The sequence below is a fragment of the Anomaloglossus baeobatrachus genome, chromosome 3 (genome assembly GCF_048569485.1).
Source record: "Anomaloglossus baeobatrachus isolate aAnoBae1 chromosome 3, aAnoBae1.hap1, whole genome shotgun sequence".
NCBI lineage: Eukaryota > Metazoa > Chordata > Amphibia > Anura > Aromobatidae > Anomaloglossus > Anomaloglossus baeobatrachus.
Genome location: NC_134355.1, coordinates 614,804,503 through 614,826,191, shown reverse-complemented (window position 1 = coordinate 614,826,191; position 21,689 = coordinate 614,804,503). Strand labels below are relative to the sequence as shown.

General features: G+C 47.8%; 1 protein-coding gene across 2 annotated transcripts in view; it reads right to left on the bottom strand.

Annotated features, from left to right (window-relative positions):
• Window positions 1–11,055: 11,055 nt before the first annotated feature.
• Window positions 11,056–21,689, bottom strand: part of RSAD2 (radical S-adenosyl methionine domain containing 2) — a 31,100-nt gene continuing 20,466 nt past the window's right edge. For both annotated transcript variants that reach the window (XM_075338750.1, XM_075338751.1), the window contains exons 5-6: window positions 11,938–11,970; window positions 11,056–11,220 (exon numbers count right to left, since the gene is read on the bottom strand). In XM_075338750.1, coding sequence (XP_075194865.1) covers window positions 11,056–11,220; window positions 11,938–11,970 — 198 coding nt within the window. The remainder of the gene's footprint in view (window positions 11,221–11,937; window positions 11,971–21,689) is intronic.

The window sequence follows — 21,689 nt, the reverse complement described above, 5'->3', positions numbered from 1 at the left end:
AAACCATACATACACCAGTATCGTGATATGGTGAAAACACCACATAATGGGCATATCCAAGAACTCAAAGAGTCTATAGGGGCACAGGTAAAAAAATATGTATGTATATATATGTCGCGGGTGGAGGAGGGGACGCTGCGCTCTCCCACTGCTCGGGTCCGGCTGCCGCTGCTGCTGCGGCTGCTGCTGCTCGGTGGTGGCTCGAGCGGTGGGCCGGATCCCGGGGACTCGAGCGGTGCTCCTCGCCCGTGAGTGAAAAGGGGAAGATTTTGATTGTGGGGGTTTTGATTATTTTCCGTGACGCCACCCACGGTTGTGGTGATTTTGGTGACACCACCGCTGCTCTGGACGGGGATCCCGGGAGCGGTGACAGGGAGCAGCTTGGTTGTTAGTTCTCCCCTCCGTGGGTAGGGGGTTGGTTGTCCCGGGGCCCGGTGATGGGGTAGGGATAGATGGCAGGCGGGTTACGGGGCCTGGCGAGGTGCAGGATCGCAGGGGCAGCGCTGTGCCGCACGGCACGGTGGTACTCACTCAGCCCAATGATGAAGACACAGTTCTCGGTAAAACACTCGGCTGGATGGACGGGTCCCACAGACGGCTGCGGTGTTGTTTCTCCCGGCAGGTTGATGGTGACTGCCTTTCCCTGCACCTAAGTACGGTTGATGGTTCCGATGGGTTCCCACCGGTAACCCACTCCCCAGCTTGGATATGTGCTGGAGGAGCCCCTCTTTGCCCGCAGGCTCTGGCCCTGAGAAACGGTTGCCTTGGCGGTGGCGGTGTCTCCCTCTGTTGGTTGGACTGTTGCCTTCTGTCGGGACTTGACTGTTTGGAAACCCAGGAGGTCCCCTTCACTAACGGATTCGGCAAATTCACGGCGACTCCTAGCCTTGCCGGGGTCCGAAAAGCCCCTGCCAGATGGTGTTGGCTTCTCTTTGTGTACCGGTCCGGTACTGCCGGGCCACCGCCCGTCCACGGTCCTTACCATAACTCGGATAGGCCACTCCTGCAGACGGTCACCACCGTCTGCCAACCTTGCTGTTCCACCCGGGCCACACACCCGGACGCTGTCAGTCAGTTGCTCCACTACCACACTTTCCTCCTTCCACTTTCACTGTCAAAACTAGACTGTCTGTTTTCCCGCCTCCAGGACTGTGAACTCCTCGGTGGGCGGGACCAACCGCCTGGCCCACCCCCTGGTGGGATCATCAGCCCCTGGAGGAAGACAACAAGGGTTTTGTGTCTGACTTTGGTGTGCCTGCTGGGAGTGTGGGATGTTGTGGGTGTTGTGCTCTGTAGCCCCTGGCTTGTCCAGGGCGCCACATATATGTGTACATGTATATATACCTGTGATCAGGCATAGAAAAACATGTGTCCCTCATAGAAGTATCACATGGATGGTAAACAAGGTGAAACCCAAACTCAGCAAACACAGCTTTGCTTAATGGTTATAAGGCTTCACAGAAACTCCAAGTGGCTAGAAAAAACAAAAGCAGAAGGAGTGTGCAGGAGAAGGGAAAGCACCTAATACGTGGGTTCAAAAAGGGCTATTGCATTACCTGGTGGTATCAAGGGCTGGTTCTGAAGGCAGGGATGGCACTCCTAACAGCCGTTTCTAAGGATGTGTATTGTGTGCACTGGGGGGGAGAATCTATATAGGGAAGGTAAAGGTGCTGATAATCATGTTTAATTGTGGTGGGTACAGTGCGCGTGCGCCGGCGATCGAGCTCGGACAGAAGCAGGGAGCAGGGACACCGCTGTGTACGGCGCATGCGCAGGGCCATGGGACGCGTCACCATGGCTCCCACGTGCGTGCACCAGGCGGGCCCAGCCCCAAACCACGCCCTCTGTCAGAAGGCCGGAGGACGCGCGCCACCACAGGAAAAGGTAAGCAAAGCATGGAAGAGCATCACATGAGAATAACGAAAACTTTATTAGCATTGACACAACAGGAACAAGACGCTCCATAATGATGCAGTGAAGCAAATATAATGCATGGAAGATTCAGTCTCAATATTGATTGGCATTAACAGAACCTACAAAAAAATAATGGATAGTAAAAAAAGGGAGAAAATTAAAATAAATTTTTAAACACAGAGCAGACACATAATAAAAAATAATACCGTCACGCTCCCGGTGTCCCAGGAGCGCTCCTTACCTACTGATCCAGTCTTGCCATCGCACCACTGCTCCTTGCTCACTGGTCCAGTCCATGCGTCCACCAGTCATGCCTGCCGCTCCCGCTCTTGCTCCCCTGAGTCCTGTTCCAGGCCTCAGGAGTCTGACTCTGACTGATGCCTCTGTATAGGACCGGGCCGCGCCCACTCACCTGGTCTTATGGGCCCAGCACTGCTGCAACAGGAAATTACCTGAGGCTGTGCTGGGTATATAAAACTGGCCTTTCGATGTGGGCGGAGCCTGATCATCGCTTGTGTTTCTTAGTCTTGTGAGCTAGGTGCTCAGGTCCTTTTGTTTCTGTTTCCTGTATTACTGCCTTAAAGTATGCTGTGACCCTAGTGACCTGGTCCTGTCTTTGCTTCCTGATACCTGCACCTGTTCCTGTACTGTCCTATGGGACTCCATGACCCTGGTGACCTGGTTCTTCCCGTTCCTGCCACGCTAGTGCTCAAGCTACCGTGTACCCTGCCCTCCAGGTGGGGTGCTCGGTCCAGTGGATCCACGTCCTGGGCCTACCAGTCCTCCCTGGCCCTCATAAATACCCCATAACCACAGGTGCTTAAGGTGTATCGCATGTGTCGCGGGCGGAGGAGGGGACGCCGCGCTCTCCCTACTGCTCGGGTCCGGCCGCCGCTGCTGCTGCGGCCTGCTGCTGCTCGGTGGCTCGAGCGATGGGCCGGATCCCGGGGACTCGAGCGGCGCTCCTCGCCTGTGAGTGAAAAGGGAATTGGTTTTTGGGATAGTTTATTGTCCGTGACGCCACCCACGGTTGTGGTGATTGTGTGGACACCACCGCTGCTCTGTATGGGGATCCCGGGAGCGGTGACTGGGAGCAGCAAAGTTGTTTGTTCTCCCCTCCGTGGATAGGGGGTGGTTGTCCCGGGGCCCAGTGATGAGGTGGGGGATGCTGGATGGCAGGGCCGGTGCAGGGCTTGGTGGGGTGCAGGGACGCGGGGGCAGCGCTGTGCCTCACGGCACTGTGGTACTCACTCAGCCTGAGACGGTAAAACACGCGGCTGGAAAGACGGTTCCCACGGACGGCTGCTGTTGCTTTTCCCCGGTAGTTGACGGTGACGGTCTCTGTCCCTGCACCTAATGAAATGTTGGTAGCGATGGGTTCCCACCGGTAACCCGCTCCCTGGCTTGGATAAGGGCCGGAGGAGCTCCTCTTTGCCCGCAGGCGCTGGCCCTGAGAAACTGGTGGCTTGGCGGTAGCGGTGTCTCTCTCCTACGGTTGGACTGTTGCCTTCAATCGGGACTTAGCTGTTTGGAGACCCAGGAGGTCCCCTTCACTGATGGATTTGGCAAATTCACGGCGACTCCTAGCCTTGCCGGGATCCGAAAGGCCCCTGCCAATGGTGCTGGCTTCTCTTCGTATACCGCTCCGGTACCGCCGGGCCACCACCCGTCCACAGTCCTTTCGGCAACCTCCGATCAGCCTCTCCTGCAGACGGTCACAGCAGTCTGCTGACCTTGCTGTCTCAGTCTGGGGCACACACCTGGACCAACTTCAGGCTTTCTCAACTGTCACTTTTTCTGTCACTTTTACTCCTCTCACTACTTTCCCTCCTTCCACTTCCTTCTCCCTTTGAACTCTAAACTTCATCTGCCTGGTTTTCCCGCCTCCAGGGCTGTGAACTCCTCGGTGGGCGGAGCCAACCGCCTGGCCCACCCCCTGGTGTGGACATCAGCCCCTGGAAGAAGGCAACAAGAATTTTAGGGTAGCTTCGGTGTACCTATCCAGGGTGTAGGGTGTGGTGGTGCCATGACCTGTGACCCCTGGCTTGCCCAGGGCGTCACACATGCATAAAGCACATGGCGCAGGGAGGCAACAAGAGAAGGACCGAAAGGGCAACAACAGGGCGCCAAGAACAAATACATGGTTTTAATTTCTATTTTTACAAGAGCTGACCAGAAAGCAAGGAGTCTCTATAAAAATGGAGCATAGCTCACCGTTTCATTCAGGCTAAAGGGAACGAGGGTGTTCAGGGAGACAATGCACCTGGACTCCCGCTGTGCGAGGGTCCTACGTAGATTGCCGCCCCGAACACCCCCGTGAACCACATCAATACCCCGTATCACAAGTGATTTGGGGTTACAGTTGTGATAAGTCCTAAATGGTGGGGGAGTGTTTTAAGTAGAGTAACGTCCTCCACCGAACCAGCTGCTGCAATATCTCTGACGTGCTCCCTGATTCGTATGCGGAGCTCCCGTGAGGTGAGCCCCACATATATCAGGGAGCACGGACAAGTCGCATAATAAACCACATGTGTGGTGCTACACGTGATATGCTCCCATAGACTTTTATGGGGGAGTGTGAGCCGAGACTCGCTGCCAAACACAGCATGCTGCGATTCATTCATTGAGAAATCAATCACAGATGGACACTGCCCCATAGTTTTGCAGTAGAGTGAGAGCAATACGATGTTATCAGATTGCACACTTCCGTGCAAAATGCAAGTGGAACCGTACTGTAACCTGTATTCTCTTCTGTAACAGCTAATCAACACCATATAGTTTACTGCTTTTTCTAAAGCCATATTACATTGATCACCAACTCCAACACAATATGATGTCCCATATTGTGCACAGAAAAAAGCTGCATCTCATCATTCACTCTACAAAGTACAGATAAATGTGTGAATGAGGCTAATGTAATATCTGCATGTATCTGAGCAGTGGCCCCCAGAGCCAGCATTACTGGTGGACCGTTAGCAGCTCAGCCCAAGACTGGAGGCTACAGAGACTGGTTCTGAATTTCTAGAAACGTGCATTGAGAAATCTGATCTCCACTTCACAAAGCATCCCCTGTGTGAGTTTGGTTGCCACAACTCCACTCACGTGGTGTCAGAGTGGGGCTGACACTGAGTGCAGACGATCACCGGTGAGAAGGTGACTACATGCATTACACTCATAGACGTGATCCGCAACAAAGAGATAAAATAAAACAAACGTTGGGGTGTTGCTTTTAGTGTTTTTAGTGTTTCAAATGTTGTTTGCCTTCCTCGCCTTAGAATTTTTTTTAAGGTATAAGCAAAATAAAATGAGATTTTGGTAAGTTCTACCAAGGGTTTAACGAACAATGACTTTTCCAACAAGCTGAGCATGGTTAGAAATGATCCAACGCACCTTCACCTTTTGTCGGCTCTTCCATGAACAGGCCCATAAAATTATCCAGCAATAATACGAGGAATTTTCTCCTCTTTGAGGTTGAAGCAGAATGCTGACTAGTCTCAATACCTAGGAAGTTATTATATTATAATCACCCCTTTGCAGCCTGCGCCGTCTAATGATGCAGTCGACCCGCAACTCCTCAGTGATGTTGGGGGTCTATAAATTACACCAAAAACTACTTTTTCGATATTTGTGTGCTGCCCCTAAGCAGGCGAACTGCTCAGATTCGGGATTGCTGTGGCTTGAGGGTCCCCGGACAAGGGGCTCAGCGGCCACTCGATTGAAAGGGGGGATTTTACAGGGGATTAGTTTGTGACGCCACCTGCGGGGTGCGGTAATAGGGAAGTACCGCCGCAGCCGAGGGGAGTACCGGGGCGGATGATGTGGGGGCAGCTAAATGACAGGTCCCTCCGCAGGTAGGGAGGCCCCGGGACTCTGCAGGGTTGGTGGATGGTGCTGTGCAGGCTTGCTGGGCAAGCAGGATGCAGGGAGGGAGTAGTGTACTCACTCAGGTTGTTGTGTTGTTAGATGCAGTCAATGAAGCAGACTCATACACTGTAGTAAACTAAAGTCTCTGGGTACCACTGCAACTGCGGGGAGCTCGTCCAGGTGTCCGCATCCACCAGTATGTTTGATGGTCTAGAGCCTTCCTCCATGAACAAATTTAATTGTTCTTGTGACCCCTTGGCCTGAAACTGTCAGAGTCCCGCTCCCTATATGTAGTGGAGCTGTGCTCTCGATGGCTGGCACTTGGGATCTCAGTGGGTTGTATAAGCTGGAAAACCCTATCCCCCTCGTTGTGCTGGTGCCTTCGATCTCTGAACTCTTGGGGAAAGTTCATAAAGAGACTGTCCTCCACAGGTTAATTATCAGGGTGCCTGAAACTCTTTCCTGATCTAGGGTCCTGTAACCCACCGTGCTCGGTACCAGTCCAGTTACTGGACTTCCCGGTGCCGACTGTTCTTCAAGACTAAGTCTGGGCACCCTCTCCCAATACCCTGCGACCGGGTCTCCAACTCCTCTGGCACGGACCACCGTCTGCAACCCAACCTAGGTCACTCCCGGGAGCTACAACTCCCCAGCTCCTCACTCTCTAAACTCCAACTGACTTCCTTCCCTTCCACCAGTCTGCCTGACCCCTAGGTGGGTGGCCCTTTTCCAGCTAGACCAACCGACTGGAGTGTCTGACAGGTCATGATGGAAGGTGTAGTTGGGATTTGTGGTGCTGATGGGAGTGATACCGGTTTTCAGGAACCTGGAACCATGGGGTTTGGTCCTGCATCATAGAAAGAGAGGATGCAGTCCTCTGTGACACCCTGATATAGTCAGGGGCATCACATTTGCCCAATTATGCAATTCTATCCACAAGGTTTTAGCTTCCCCACAACCTTCCTCCTCTATTGACTCAATCACACTTACTTTCCTATCACTCCTAACATACAGACATAGGCTATGTTCACATGTTGAGTTTTTTGCAGCTTTTTTATGTTTTTTTTTTTTTTTTAAATTAAAGTAAAAAGACTGATGGTACTTACAAACATGCACATGTGAATAGGTGCATACTGATGATGAGATATATTATAACAAATAAAGAGACAGTTGCACTCTGAAATGCTATGATATGTTAACAATGAATATAGGAATATGAACATGCATTAGTGCTAAGAAAATTCACAGAAAAATTGAGATACTTAGCATTTAAAAAAAGGCCAGTTTGATGTGAGCCTAACAGCCAAGGTCAAGGCGTATCTCTTAATATTGTGTCCCTGTCTACACTAATGCCTCTTTGGGTAAGGCTATTTTCACACTTCAGTCGTCTCAACTCCGCCATGCCCGTCGTTGTGACTGAACGATGGATCCGTTGTTTTTTAGCTGTCAATGGACGCAACCGATGAGTTATTTCATAGGATTCTGTTAACTGGAATCCTGTGAAAAAACTGATCCGTTGCATCCTGTGAGGGCCGGGGAAGACCGGTAGGCCCAGGAGGTGGAACCACTGGACCGAGCACCCCACCTGGAGGGCAGGGTACACGGTAGCTGGAGCACTAGCGTGGTAGGAACGGGAAGAACCAGGTCACCAGGGTCATGGAGTCCCATCGGACAGTACAAGAACAGGTGCAGGTATCAGGAAGCAAAGACAGGACCAGGTCACTAGGGTCACAGCGTACTTTAAGGCAGTAATACAGGAAACAGGAACAAAAGGATCTGAGCACCTAGCTCACAAGACAAAGCAAATAAACCCAAGCGATGATCAGGCCCCGCCCACATGGAAAGGCCAGTCTTATATACTCAGCACAGCCTCAGGTCATTTCCTGTTGCAGCAGTGCTGGGCCTATAAGACCAGGTGAGTGGGCGCGGCCCGGTCCTATACAGAAACATGTGTCTAAGACTCAGAGTCAGACTCCTGAGACCTGGAACAGGACTCAGGGGAGTAAGAGCGGGAGCGGCAGGCATGACCGGTGGACGCATGGACTGGACCAGTGAGCAAGGAGCGGTGGTGCGATGGCGAGACTGGATCAGTGAGCACGGAGTGATGCAATGCAGGTGCGACCGGATCAGTGGGTACGGAGCGGTGCTTGGATGGTGAAACTGGCTCAGTAGGTAAGGAGCGCTGCTGGGACACCGGGAGCGTGACACATCCGTTACATCCATTGTGTGTCCGTTTTACGACGGATCCGTCGTGATCCGTTTGTTTTTCGGACAGCCCAATGGGAGAGCCAGACATGCTGGGCATGCTCAGTAGAACATGATGGTATCCAGCACTGGATTCCATCGTGTGACGGATTACAGCGGAATCCTGCACCAGAGACAGCCATTATACCTCTTGACGGATTGCGACGGAATCCTGTGCATTGCATTTTTTTCACGCTCCAAAAAACGTTATCTGTCAGTTCCTTCCGGCTGACGATCAGTCATTTCACGACTAATCCATTACGCGGCGGATGCAATGCAAGGCCATCAGTCGCAATCCGTCGTTAATACAAGTCTATGGGGAAAAAACTGATTCCTGCTAGATATTTTACAGGATACCGTATTTTCTCAAGGCAACGGATTGTGATTGATGGAAAAAGACTGAAGTGTGAAAGTAGCCTTAAAAAAGCCTCCAATTCATGGGTGGATAGAAACCTGCTAATAAGGAATTAAAATCGCCTAAGGCCGATGAGAAGGAGTGCTCAACCAGAAGGCATGACCCTAATATCTAAGAAAAAGACTGATGACATTTCCTGCCCCAACATTAAAGGATACGCCTTGACGTTGGCTGTATTTATTTCTCTTCTTTTCCCATTTGACCTACGTAAAACCAATAAGATCCCAATTATGTAAAGAGTTCAACCATATCTCAGTAACTCAACTACATCAATGTTCCTCCATTACCAAAGACTCAAACCTTCCCATTTTGTTTGCTGGACTCTAATAACAGCAACATCAAAAAGAACATTAAGACTTTATTCTGCAAAAGTGTCAATGCAAAATGTGATACATACAATAGAAAAAAGTATAAACTCTTATGACAAAGTGTAAAAAACAAACATAATTTATAAATAACTCTAGATAAATTAAACTTCCTCCTGTTACCTGAAAACCATCAGCAACCTTGTTTTGATGTCCTGTTAGTTCTTATTAAGCATCAATACATAGAAGATTTTCTGATGTGAATGGTTTGTTGATCAAACTTCAGAAAGAATTAAAAGGGTTTTCTTTATAGAAATCCCTTCCAAAAGGCAGCCCACAGCCGAGAAAATGTAATACATGTACGGGCTGTGTCCACCACTTTTTGTCTATGGCTTACCCCTCTTATAAGGGGTCCAGAATGGGCATCCTTTTTTTGACATCTATATCAAGTGACCGGAAAGGGAACATAATGGACTGTACTCTGGATCAGTCACAACTCCTTTAATGGTTATTGTATAATAACGAATCTATTAGTTGAAAAACTTTTCATCTCTTCCTCAAACGTTTTGTCAGCCATTAACCTAAGGTTGATTGGATAACTATTGGACAACCCCTTTAAATATGACAACTGCAGCATTAACGAAGAACTCCTATCCAAATTTGTATCTTTTTAATATACGATATAGTCTTGTGCCCATTTAGCCATTTTACCCAGTAAATTCTTCTCTTTTGCATTTAGTCTATGAAGTCATATGATTAAAAACAGACTAGCTGAATCCTTTTAAGGTCTATGCAGAAACATGATGTCACGTTTCCAACACTGCAAGAGTCAATGGCAGTTGGGTCAGGAGTTGAAAAGGAAAAATTATTTCCTGTTTGTACATAGAGCAGGGAAAAGAGAAGAATTAACTGGGTAGAAAGACAGAATGAGCAATTGTAAGTACACAGTGCTATGTAACATGATGACTGCAATATATTAAGAGAATAACAACTTTGATGGGAGTGCTTCCTTAATGGCATTTTTACTCAAAGCAAAACAGCTGCAAATTCATAACATTTTCCACAATATAAATGATATTTATATCACACAGAACATATTTCATTGTATGGCAGTATTTCATTGTAAGATTTGTCAACAGAATCTAGCCTATTTACTGATGGTTTTCAGGTACCAGCATTATGTCCTATACTGCTCAAAGTAAAAATTTAAGGAAACTTAAAAACAGTAATAAGTTGCTAAAGATATTTTAACACCGAAGCGAACGTAAGGTTTTATATTTGCATCTAAATAACCAACAACATATTTTTGGAAAGTTGATTTCACAGCCGCAGACCTGCGGGGTTTATAACTGCGAATCGCTGAAGGTGGCCTGATAGGAAACAGCTCATAAGGAGCAAATAATACTGGACATTTTAGATATGATCCAAGTAAAAGCGAAAAATGGGGTGTGTGGGAGGTGGAAAACATGGCACATTGAAGTTAACCCACCATAATTATGCCATATCTACAGGACATATTGGTCCCACCTCTGGGACACGCCTATTTTGAGAATAGGGCTGCGGAGACTGGAGACGCTGTTACGCACACATGGCTATGTTCATTAAGGGAGTTCTTATAATAGCCAAGCATGGCTGGAAATACTTCTATAAATGTTACATTAGTGGTTTTTGTTTTACAAAAAAAATCAGGATTTTTTTTCTACATAATACCTTCAGTTAAAACTAATATTAAGCCTTTGCTTCAGTCCATAGAAATCTCATTTTGAGAAGCATAATATTCATTATATTTGAGGTTCACGGAAGTTGGTCTTGTTTAGAGTTCATGTTCCATTCCTGGACTAATGTTAGCAAAGACGGGGAAAGTCATAACTTCAGATTAGTGTAATATGATAGAATGCTGGAGGATTGCTGAACATGAGTCCCTTATCTGTGTCCATCACCAGTCCAGTGTCAGATCTGTGCCGATCACCAATCCAGTCCCAGATCTGCATTGATCATTAGTCCAGTCCCAGATCTGCGCCGATCACTAGTCCAGTCCCAGATCTGCGCCGATCACTAGTTCAGTCCCAGATCTGCGCCGATCACTAGTTCAGTCCCAGATCTGCGCCGATCACTAGTTCAGTCCCAGATCTGCGCCGATCACTAGTCCAGTCCCAGATCTTCGACAATCACCATTCCAGTCCCAGATATGTGCCAATCACTAGTATAGTCCCAGATCTGCGCCGATCACCAATTTAGTCCCAGATCTGCGCCGACCACCAGTCCAGCCCCAGATCTGCGCCGATCACCAGTCCAGCCCCAGATCTGTGCCGATCACCAGTCCAGCCTCAGATCTGCTTTGCTCCACACGTATTTCCCTCCCCTTTTAAAAAACATCTTCTCATCAAAACCACTAAATTTTATGGCATTTTCAACTCCAACGTCCAAGATTGACTTTGAAGGATCTTTTCGGCCATTTCTGCAGTCAAGGAAACGCATCTAAAATAAAAGTGAAATCACAATAATGAACAGGATTAGAATATTGAAGTCCCTGTGGAATTTAAAGGCGTGAATGCTTTAGGGTATTTGGGATAAGATTGTAACCCAAGTACTTTTAGCACATAGTGTTTCCGCTAATCTATATATTACACCTACAATAGAGTAACTTTGTGAAATGATTACTTTTCATGTACTGTTCCTGGGTTTCACTTTTCATTATACTTGTACTACGCTCCAGAGCTGAATTCACAATTCTGCTGTTTGCTATTTGAAATAGTAATCTTGTCAGCAATGTCCTATGAGGCTGGGCAGGAGTTAGCTTTATTTTCCTCCATTACATCACTATACAACAATACTTTGCAGCCCGTGACTCTCCAGCTGCTGTAAATTTACAGCACGATCAGGTACACCTTGCCAGAGATTGCAGACAATTACTGGAAACCACTGACGCTCAACTGAATGTAATAGAAAAGTGTAATGTCTCATTTCTCCTGAGGTGGCGCTGTGGAGAATTCTAACATTAACTGCAAAGTTTTCTTATAGATGATATCAGAGTCACTAGATACTCTTCTGTGATCAGCCTATCGTTGGGAGACCCGATTTTCCAAACCAGACATCTCCTTTATTACTAATCTCATTCTCTCACAGAGAATGCAAAATATAATAATGAGAACATTAATACATTACACAATATACATTAAAATGGTGTCAACTTACATATTCATCCAAAATCAGGTATGAATCCCGCATCTGCAAAAGTAAAAAAGGAAACATGTTAGACGATCAGATGGTGACGTGTCAGGACCGATGTCTACCTTCGTATGTCACAATATGATTGTAGGATGAAGAGAGACAGGGGCTCCTATGCTGTCCCTCATGCTATTCTACGCTATTCCTAACCTCAGGGTTACTACTGATGGTGAGGATTCCTGAGTCACGTGCCTGGCTATGCTCCTGACCAGAACTAATCTGATTACCCCCTCCCAGCAGAGAAGGATGGGGCAGGAGTTATGGAAACACAGATAAAGACAAACAAGGGAAAACCAAAACTCTGACACTCTGCATACACACAGGAATAGACAATGAGAGACTCAGGAGAAAAGCAAGAGCAGGAAGGTAGAAACAAAAGGCAACAAGGGTTAACTCCACAACTGCACTAAGCAACTAATACTACAATCACTAGATAGTCTGAATTACAACACCCCACCAGCCCAGCTAAAACAATCTATAGATGGCATAGGAGGAAGGATCTAACCAGCATATATAGGAGGGTAGCAGATGTGATTGGCTCCCCGAAAACATGTGACCAAAGGAAACTAACAAGCAGGCTAGCAGAGATTAACTCTTGCTAGATTGCCATATTGCCGAATCTGCTTGTGTTGATCACAGACACCAGAGAAATTATCAGGCAGTGTCAGAATCTGTAATCTGAAGACATCCCGACGCCATGAAATTTGGCGAAGTTTGTCAAAATCTCCATATGACATTGTAGTGTTGGAGTTTACCACAGCTACAGGCTTATGCAGTCTGGGGATTGTGTTGAGCAGACAGCAGATGGTGCTGAGTTAATTAGTTAATTAAGCGTTAGTCAGTACTATTCGGCCTTTTTGATTTGCTTGTGTTAGTGCATTTCTATATCCTCCATGTTGTGATGATGCAGATAATGACTGCCTTATGCCCCAAGAAATACAGTTCATTCTCCTACAATGTCTGAATGCTAGCAAATATAAACCAAGGCCACACCATGATCAATACAGTACAATATATAATAATTTAAGTATAACATTTACATGGTGAGATGTAAGGACCCAGGCAGATCGCTAATAAACATTATAAACAGGGAAAGAAAGAACGCGACCAAATGCCGATTGTGCAAAAAGTGAGATCTTTATTGTGACAGGGAAGGTAAAAGCTGCGGCACAGCCACAAGTGGAAGAGCAAGGCACAAGCGATCCAAGTTAGAATATATAATGTAAAGAACTACAACACTAAAATTAGTGCCAACCCATACTCATTGGGATAGAAAACATTGTCCACCAGGGGCATTCAATGCAAGGTAACCGGACCATAATAGGTCAAATCGGTTACGCATACAAGTGTACAAGATGGAAAACAATTGCACCGTATAAGCTAACCGAACATACCTGGCAGACAAAAATCACAGAGACCGCTGTGACCTGCGTCACCTGACGGCCGTTTCGGCGTCCAAGCCTTCGTCAGGGGGAGTGGTAGGTGCAGGGGAATGTGGGATTAAAAACAAAGCGGTAGCCAATCAAATCGAGTGTACGGGGGGAGTGACGCATGCAGTGTCTTAGCAACCGAGGGCGTCATCTGCCCGCCGCGTCGCCCGGCACACGTCACTTCCGGTCACATGACCGTCATTGCCGGTCACGTGAGCGGGCGTCATGCACGGGGTGGATCGATGCAGCGAAGCAGTGACGTCCCGGAGCAAATGGCACGCATGCGTACTCGCACACACGAGTTGTAAGAGAACAACTGCAATGATCTGACATATAAGGTAATCAAATGCTGAAAAAAGTAGAATAATCAAACCAGAACACCATCGTAATAATAGGCATATGGCAAACATTCCATAGAGTGGTAGCACATGAACAATACGGATAATGAATACCATTATCATTATATAAATCAAAGCATATGCTAATAAACGTTTATACGCTGTAAAGTCCTCCGTATAGATATACAAAGAATAGAGTCGATATGGAAAACATCAGAGAGCACAAAATATGAAAGTGTGACACAAGTAAACAGTGCCATCCAGAACGTGGTTATCGCCCCCAGGAGCCTATCACCGGTATTGTACAAAAATATTTTTACATATACACATAAATACCAGCAATAAAGGTGCAAAATCAAAAGATATAAAAAGAAATAATCAGGACTGAAAGGCTCAAATGGAGGTAAGAACCACAAAACAGATACCACTGAAACTTATGCAGGCATGTGATAGGCTCCTGGGGGCGATAACCACGTTCTGGATGGCACTGTTTACTTGTGTCACACTTTCATATTTTGTGCTCTCTGATGTTTTCCATATCGACTCTATTCTTTGTATATCTATACTGAGGACTTTACAGCGTATAAACGTTTATTAGCATATGCTTTGATTTATATAATGATAATGGTATTCATTATCCGTATTGTTCATGTGCTACCACTCTATGGAATGTTTGCCATATGCCTATTATTACGATGGTGTTCTGGTTTGATTATTCTACTTTTTTCAGCATTTGATTACCTTATATGTCAGATCATTGCAGTTGTTCTCTTACAACTCGTGTGTGCGAGTACGCATGCGTGCCATTTGCTCCGGGACGTCACTGCTTCGCTGCATTGATCCACCCCGTGCATGACGCCCGCTCACGTGACCGGCAATGACGGTCATGTGACCGGAAGTGACGTGTGCCGGGCGACGCGGCGGGCAGATGACGCCCTCGGTTGCTAAGACACTGCATGCGTCACTCCCCCCGTACACTCGATTTGATTGGCTACCGCTTTGTTTTTAATCCCACATTCCCCTGCACCTACCACTCCCCCTGACGAAGGCTTGGACGCCGAAACGGCCGTCGGGTGACGCAGGTCACAGCGGTCTCTGTGATTTTTGTCTGCCAGGTATGTTCGGTTAGCTTATACGGTGCAATTGTTTTCCATCTTGTACACTTGTATGCGTAACCGATTTGACCTATTATGGTCCGGTTACCTTGCATTGAATGCCCCTGGTGGACAATGTTTTCTATCCCAATGAGTATGGGTTGGCACTAATTTTAGTGTTGTAGTTCTTTACATTATATATTCTAACTTGGATCGCTTGTGCCTTGCTCTTCCACTTGTGGCTGTGCCGCAGCTTTTACCTTCCCTGTCACAATAAAGATCTCACTTTTTGCACAATCGGCATTTGGTCGCGTTCTTTCTTTCCCTGTTTATAATGTCTGAATGCTGAGGATTCTGCTGAAAGCTGCACAACATGTAGTATATATATATATATATATATATATATATATATATATATATACACATTGATGTATTTGGCTTCAGTGAAAACAATTGGCTTGTAAAGAGAGTCTTTCATACACATTGAAAGAAATTTATTAGGGGAATTGTGGAGGGAAAAGGTAATTCATTTTGGTGATCACCACATTTGCTTCCTGCACACTTTAAAGAAGTGGTTCACCCATATTTATTATTTGCCAGATCGATATTATGTTGAGAAACGATGTTTCTCTCAAATACCTTACGTTGACAATAGTGCCTGTGAGCGGCGCTATTGCAGTCCCCTCTTCCCCATCGCTTGACCCCTGGTCTCCGTGACCCCCAGGATCCGGTGATGTCACGTCAGCTTCCTGATCACATGACATCCTTGCGGCCGGCCCCAGTCGTCCTGAGTCACTGGGCTGTGGGCGAAGTTTCACTGCTTGTCACAGCCCAGCGTGTCTCCTGCTTGCAGCGCTCTGCTGTGAGGGAGCTGATGGACTGTGACGCTGGGCTGTGATGAGTGGTGAAACACCGCCCACAGCCAATCATTCACGGAGACTGGGGCTGGCCGCGGTGATGTTAGGTCAGCAGGACGTTGATGTGACATCACTGGATCCTCGAGGTCATGGAACCCGGGGGCAGGCGATGAGGAACAGCGGTCCGCAATAGTGCCTCTCACAGGCACTATTGCCAACATAATGTATTTGAGAGAAACATTGTTTCTCAACATAATATCGATCTATCAAATAATATATATCGGCGAACCACCCCTTTAAATTAAGGAATAAAAATATCAAATGCCATCCTTAATGAATTGTATATGTATTGTTTCTTATTTTTTATATATACATTATGCTCCTTTACATTTGCCATTGATCCTGTATCAGTACACTGCACTGTGCACAGGCTCTGCCATTGAGCGAGTGTACACTGCTTTGTGCACCAGCGGCATGCAGGAGATCGGTGCTTCCGTCCCGTGAGCAGCACATTTTAGAGATTTTTTTTGAGCAGTTTTTGGATCCGGACCCCTAGAGATCAGCACAGGGGCGGACATACAATTGGTGCAACCTCTGTAGCCACACAGGGGCCCATAATGTAAAGGGGGCCACTTCCAACACATGTGGAATTGTACATTATAATTAGCTATTAGGCCCTTTACTATTTGTGTGTGCTCCTGATCACCAGGGACATGAAAGGGACAATATATACAGAATACAAAAAACTCCATTAGTTATCTTTTTTGTTGAGTTTTGGAGCAGAAAATGAGAGGAAACTGTTTTTGAGGAGTATTATGGAGAGGTTACACTCAGTTTCTGCTCCCAAAACGTAAAAAAAAACTCTCTCAGTGTGAACATATCCTAAGGTTGGTTTATAATAGTAAAGTTACTGCCAAAGGGAAATACAAAGCTGCACAGAAAATCATTAGGAAGCAATGATATATTTCACTAGATAAAAGACAAAATGTCTGAAACATCTAACAATACAGCAAAGTGAAAAAAAACACTGGACCCACTGATCAAAGACTGATGTTTAAAGGGTAAATAATTGTTTTTAATGTTGCAAACATGAAAAGCCGAGTCCTGAGACCCCTCCGATCACTCATAGGAAGAAGCCGAAATGTTCAGCTAATCTTCACTCAGCACGGAGCGATAGATTTCCTGTCGAGTCATCGCTCTGCTCGCACTTGCGGATAAGCTCAGCACTCTGCCCATTTATTTGAGAAACTTAAAGGGTAAATAAAGTTTTATAAAAGTTTTGATATTTTGTAGCCACTTCTTAGGGAACATTTTATACTAGCCAAATATTATCAATGAGACATCTTAGAACACTTTTTTCCTGAATAATCAGCTAGCGTAAACAGGCTGCCAAATTACCCGAGGCTTGCTCAAATATCATCATTCTTAACAAACATGACATGTGCTGCCGAGAATAATGACCGTTTATGTGCACAGAGTGATCTGTTACCAAAATGTGTCATCAAACAATTAAACCACTGTTGATGGCTATGTGCAGTTGTTAAAGGGGTACTCCGGGGTGATAAAAAATTCTTCTACTGTCCCTGCCTTCATAAACTGTAAATAAGAGATGCACAGTGCTGTTTCATATGCTCACAATACCTTCAATTCAGTGTGATACTTGAGCTGCTCTTTGCTGCTCCTCCTCCCATCTGGGATATTAAATCACACTTCAGGGGCGTGTCCAGCCCCCTGGTAATAGCTGCTTTGATTCTGTCTGAGAGCAGGGGGCGTAGTCCCACCCCTGCCACACCCTCTAGGGTTAATAGGGGGCTAGTTGCTACTAACAGCATGGTCAGACCACACCATTTGTTGTATGATGTAACGTCCCAGAGGGGAGGAGCAGCAAAGAGTAGCTCAAGTGTCACTCTGAATTACAGGTAGTGTGAGGCTATGGAACAGCACTGTGCATCTCATCTTTATAGTTTATGAGGGCAGGGACGGTAGAAGAATTTTTTATTTGCCCGGAGTACCCTTTTAATGCCTGCAGGTCAGGAAGTGTAATCCCACCCTTAGCTGTATTAGTCACTAGAAATCCTGAGGCCTTCTCTAATCAAGAGGACCCAGCAGTAGCTAAAATATATCAATCATTTCTCAAAAGTTTATTCACCTTTAAATTCTCTCAAATGAAGCGGCAGAAGCACTTAGCTTGTCTTCACGCACAAGCAGAGCAGAATATGCACTAAAAAAGCTAATGGTCCGAACCCTGGGGATTAACATAACACATTTAAATCCGATTTTAAAAGTCTAGCTGCCCTTTAGGAATCAGAAGAAGGGAATTTTGTTTACTTACCGTAAATTCCTTTTCTTCTAGCTCTAATTGGGAGACCCAGACAATTGGGTGTATAGGCTATGCCTCCGGAGGCCGCACAAAGTATTACACTCAAAAGTGTTAAGCCCCTCCCCTTCTGCCTATACACCCCCGTGCTCCCACGGGCTCCTCAGTTTTGGTGCAAAAGCAAGAAGGAGGAAAAAGAATTATAAACTGGTTTAAAGTAACTTCAATCCGAAGGAATATCGGAGAACTGAAACCATTCAACATGAACAACATGTGTACACAAAAAAACAGGGGCGGGTGCTGGGTCTCCCAATTAGAGCTAGAAGAAAAGGAATTTACGGTAAGTAAACAAAATTCCCTTCTTCTTTGTCGCTCTATTGGGAGACCCAGACAATTGGGACGTCCAAAAGCAGTCCCTGGGTGGGTAAAATAATACCTCGTAAGAGAGCCGTAAAACGGCCTCTTCCTACAGGTGGGCAACCGCCGCCTGAAGGACTTGTCTACCTAGGCTGGCATCCGCCGAAGCATAGGTATGCACCTGATAGTGCTTCGTGAAAGTGTGCAGGCTCGACCAGGTAGCCGCCTGACACACCTGCTGAGCCGTAGCCTGGTGCCTCAAAGCCCAGGACGCGCCCACGGCTCTGGTAGAATGGGCCTTCAGCCCTGAGGGAACCGGAAGCCCAGCCGAACGGTAAGCTTCGATAATTGGCTCCTTGATCCACCGAGCCAGGGTTGATTTGGAAGCCTGTGACCCTTTACGCTGGCCAGCGACAAGGACAAAGAGTGCATCCGAGCGGCGCAGGGGCGCCGTACGAGAAATGTAGAGTCTGAGTGCTCTCACCAGATCTAACAAGTGCAAATCCTTTTCACATTGGTGAACTGGATGAGGACAAAAAGAAGGTAAGGAGATATCCTGATTGAGATGAAAGGGGGATACCACCTTAGGGAGAAATTCCGGAACCGGACGCAGAACCACCTTGTCCTGGTGAAACACCAGGAAAGGGGCTTTGCATGACAGCGCTGCTAGCTCAGACACTCTCCGAAGTGAAGTGACTGCTACTAGAAAAACCACTTTCTGCGAAAGGCGTGAGAGAGAAATATCCCTCCTTGGCTCGAATGGTGGTTTCTGAAGAACCGTCAGCACCCTGTTCAGATCCCAGGGTTCTAACGGCCGCTTGTAAGGAGGGACGATGTGACAAACCCCCTGCAGGAACGTGCGTACCTGTGGAAGTCTGGCTAGGCGCTTCTGGAAAAACACAGAGAGCGCCGAGACTTGTCCCTTAAGGGAGCCGAGCGACAAACCCTTTTCCAGTCCAGATTGAAGGAAGGACAGAAAAGTGGGCAAAGCAAAAGGCCAGGGAGAAATACCCTGAGCAGAGCACCACGACAGGAAAATTTTCCACGTCCTGTGGTAGATCTTGGCGGACGTTGGTTTCCTAGCTTGTCTCATAGTGGCAATGACGTCTTGAGATAACCCTGAAGACGCTAGGATCCAGGACTCAATGGCCACACAGTCAGGTTGAGGGCCGCAGAATTCAGATGGAAAAACGGCCCTTGAGATAGCAAGTCTGGTCGGTCTGGTAGTGCCCACGGTTGGCCGACCGTGAGATGCCACAGATCCGGGTACCACGACCGCCTCGGCCAGTCTGGAGCGACGAGGATGACGCGGCGGCAGTCGGCCCTGATCTTGCGTAACACTCTGGGCAACAGTGCCAGCGGAGGAAACACATAAGGGAGCTGAAACTGCGACCAATCCTGAACTAAGGCGTCTGCCGCCAGAGCTCTGGGATCTTGAGACCGTGCCATGAACGCTGGTACCTTGTTGTTGTGCCGGGACGCCATGAGATCGACGTCCGGCACCCCCCAGCGGCAACAGATCTCCTGAAACACGTCCGGGTGAAGGGACCATTCCCCTGCGTCCATGCCCTGGCGACTGAGATAATCTGCTTCCCAGTTTTCCACGCCTGGAATGTGAACTGCGGAGATGGTGGAGGCCGTGGCTTCCACCCACAGTAGAATCCGCCGGACTTCCTGGAAGGCTTGCCGACTGCGTGTGGCGCCTTGGTGGTTGATGTATGCCACCGCTGTGGAATTGTCTGACTGAATTCTGATCTGCTTGCCTTCCAGCCACTGCTGGAACGCTTTCAGGGCAAGATACACTGCCCGTATTTCCAGAACATTGATCTGAAGCGAGGACTCTTGCTGGGTCCACGTACCCTGAGCCCTGTGGTGGAGAAAAACCGCTCCCCACCCTGACAGACTCGCGTCCGTCGTGACCACCTCCCAGAATGGGGGTAGGAAGGATTTCCCTTTCGATAATGAAGTGGGAAGAAGCCACCACCGAAGGGAAGCTTTGGTCGCCTGCGAGAGGGAGACGTTCCTGTCGAGGGACGTCGGCTTCCTGTCCCATTTGCGAAGGATGTCCCATTGAAGAGGACGCAGGTGAAACTGCGCGAAAGGAACTGCCTCCATTGCTGCCACCATCTTCCCCAGGAAGTGCATGAGGCGTCTCAAGGTGTGTGACCGACCTTGAAGGAGAGATTGTACCCCTGTCTGTAGTGACCGCTGCTTGATCAGCGGAAGCTTCACTATCGCTGAGAGGGTATGAAACTCCATGCCAAGGTATGTCAGCGATTGGGCCGGTGTCAGATTTGACTTTGGAAAATTGATGATCCCCCCGAAACTCTGGAGAGTCTCCAGGGTAGCGTCGAGGCTGTGTTGGCATGCCTCTAGAGAGGGTGCCTTGATCAACAGATCGTCCAAGTACGGGATCACCGAGTGACCCTGAGAGTGGAGGACCGCTACTACAGTAGCCATAACCTTGGTGAAAACCCGTGGGGCTGTTGCCAGGCCGAACGGCAGTGCCACGAACTGCAGGTGTTCGTCTCCTATGGCGAAGCGCAAGAAGCGCTGGTGCTCTGGAGCAATCAGTACGTGGAGATAAGCATCCTTGATATCGATCGATGCAAGGAAATCTCCCTGGGACATTGAGGCGATGACGGAGCGGAGGGATTCCATCCGGAACCGCCTGGTCTTTACGTGTTTGTTGAGAAGTTTCAGGTCCAGGACAGGTCGAAAAGACCCGTCCTTCTTTGGGACCACAAACAAGTTGGAGTAAAAACCGTGGCCCTGTTGCTGAAGAGGAACAGGGACCACACCACTCCTTCTGCCTTCAGAATGCCCAGCGCCTGCAGAAGAGCTTCGGCTCGCTCGGGAGGCGGGGATAACCTGAAGAATCGAGTCGGGGGACGAGAGGTGAACTCTATCTTGTAACCGTGAGACAGAATGTCTCTCACCCAACGGTCTTTTACCCGTGGCAGCCAGGTGTCGCAAAAGCGGGAGAGCCTGCCACCGATCGAGGATGCGGAGTGAGGATGCCAAAAGTCATGAGGAAGCCGCTTTGGTAGCGGCACCTCCGGTGGTCTGTTTAGGACGTGACTTAGACCGCCATGCATCAGAGTTCCTTTGATCTTTCTGAGGCCTTTTGGACGAGCAGAATTGGGACCTGCCCGCGCCCCGAAAGGACCGAAACCTCGACTGCCCCTTCCTCTGTTGGGGTATGTTCGGTTTGGGCTGGGGTAAGGATGTATCCTTTCCCTTGGATTGTTTGATGATTTCATCTAAACGCTCGCCAAACAATCGTTCGCCCGAAATTGGAAAACTGGTTAAGCGCTTTTTGGAAA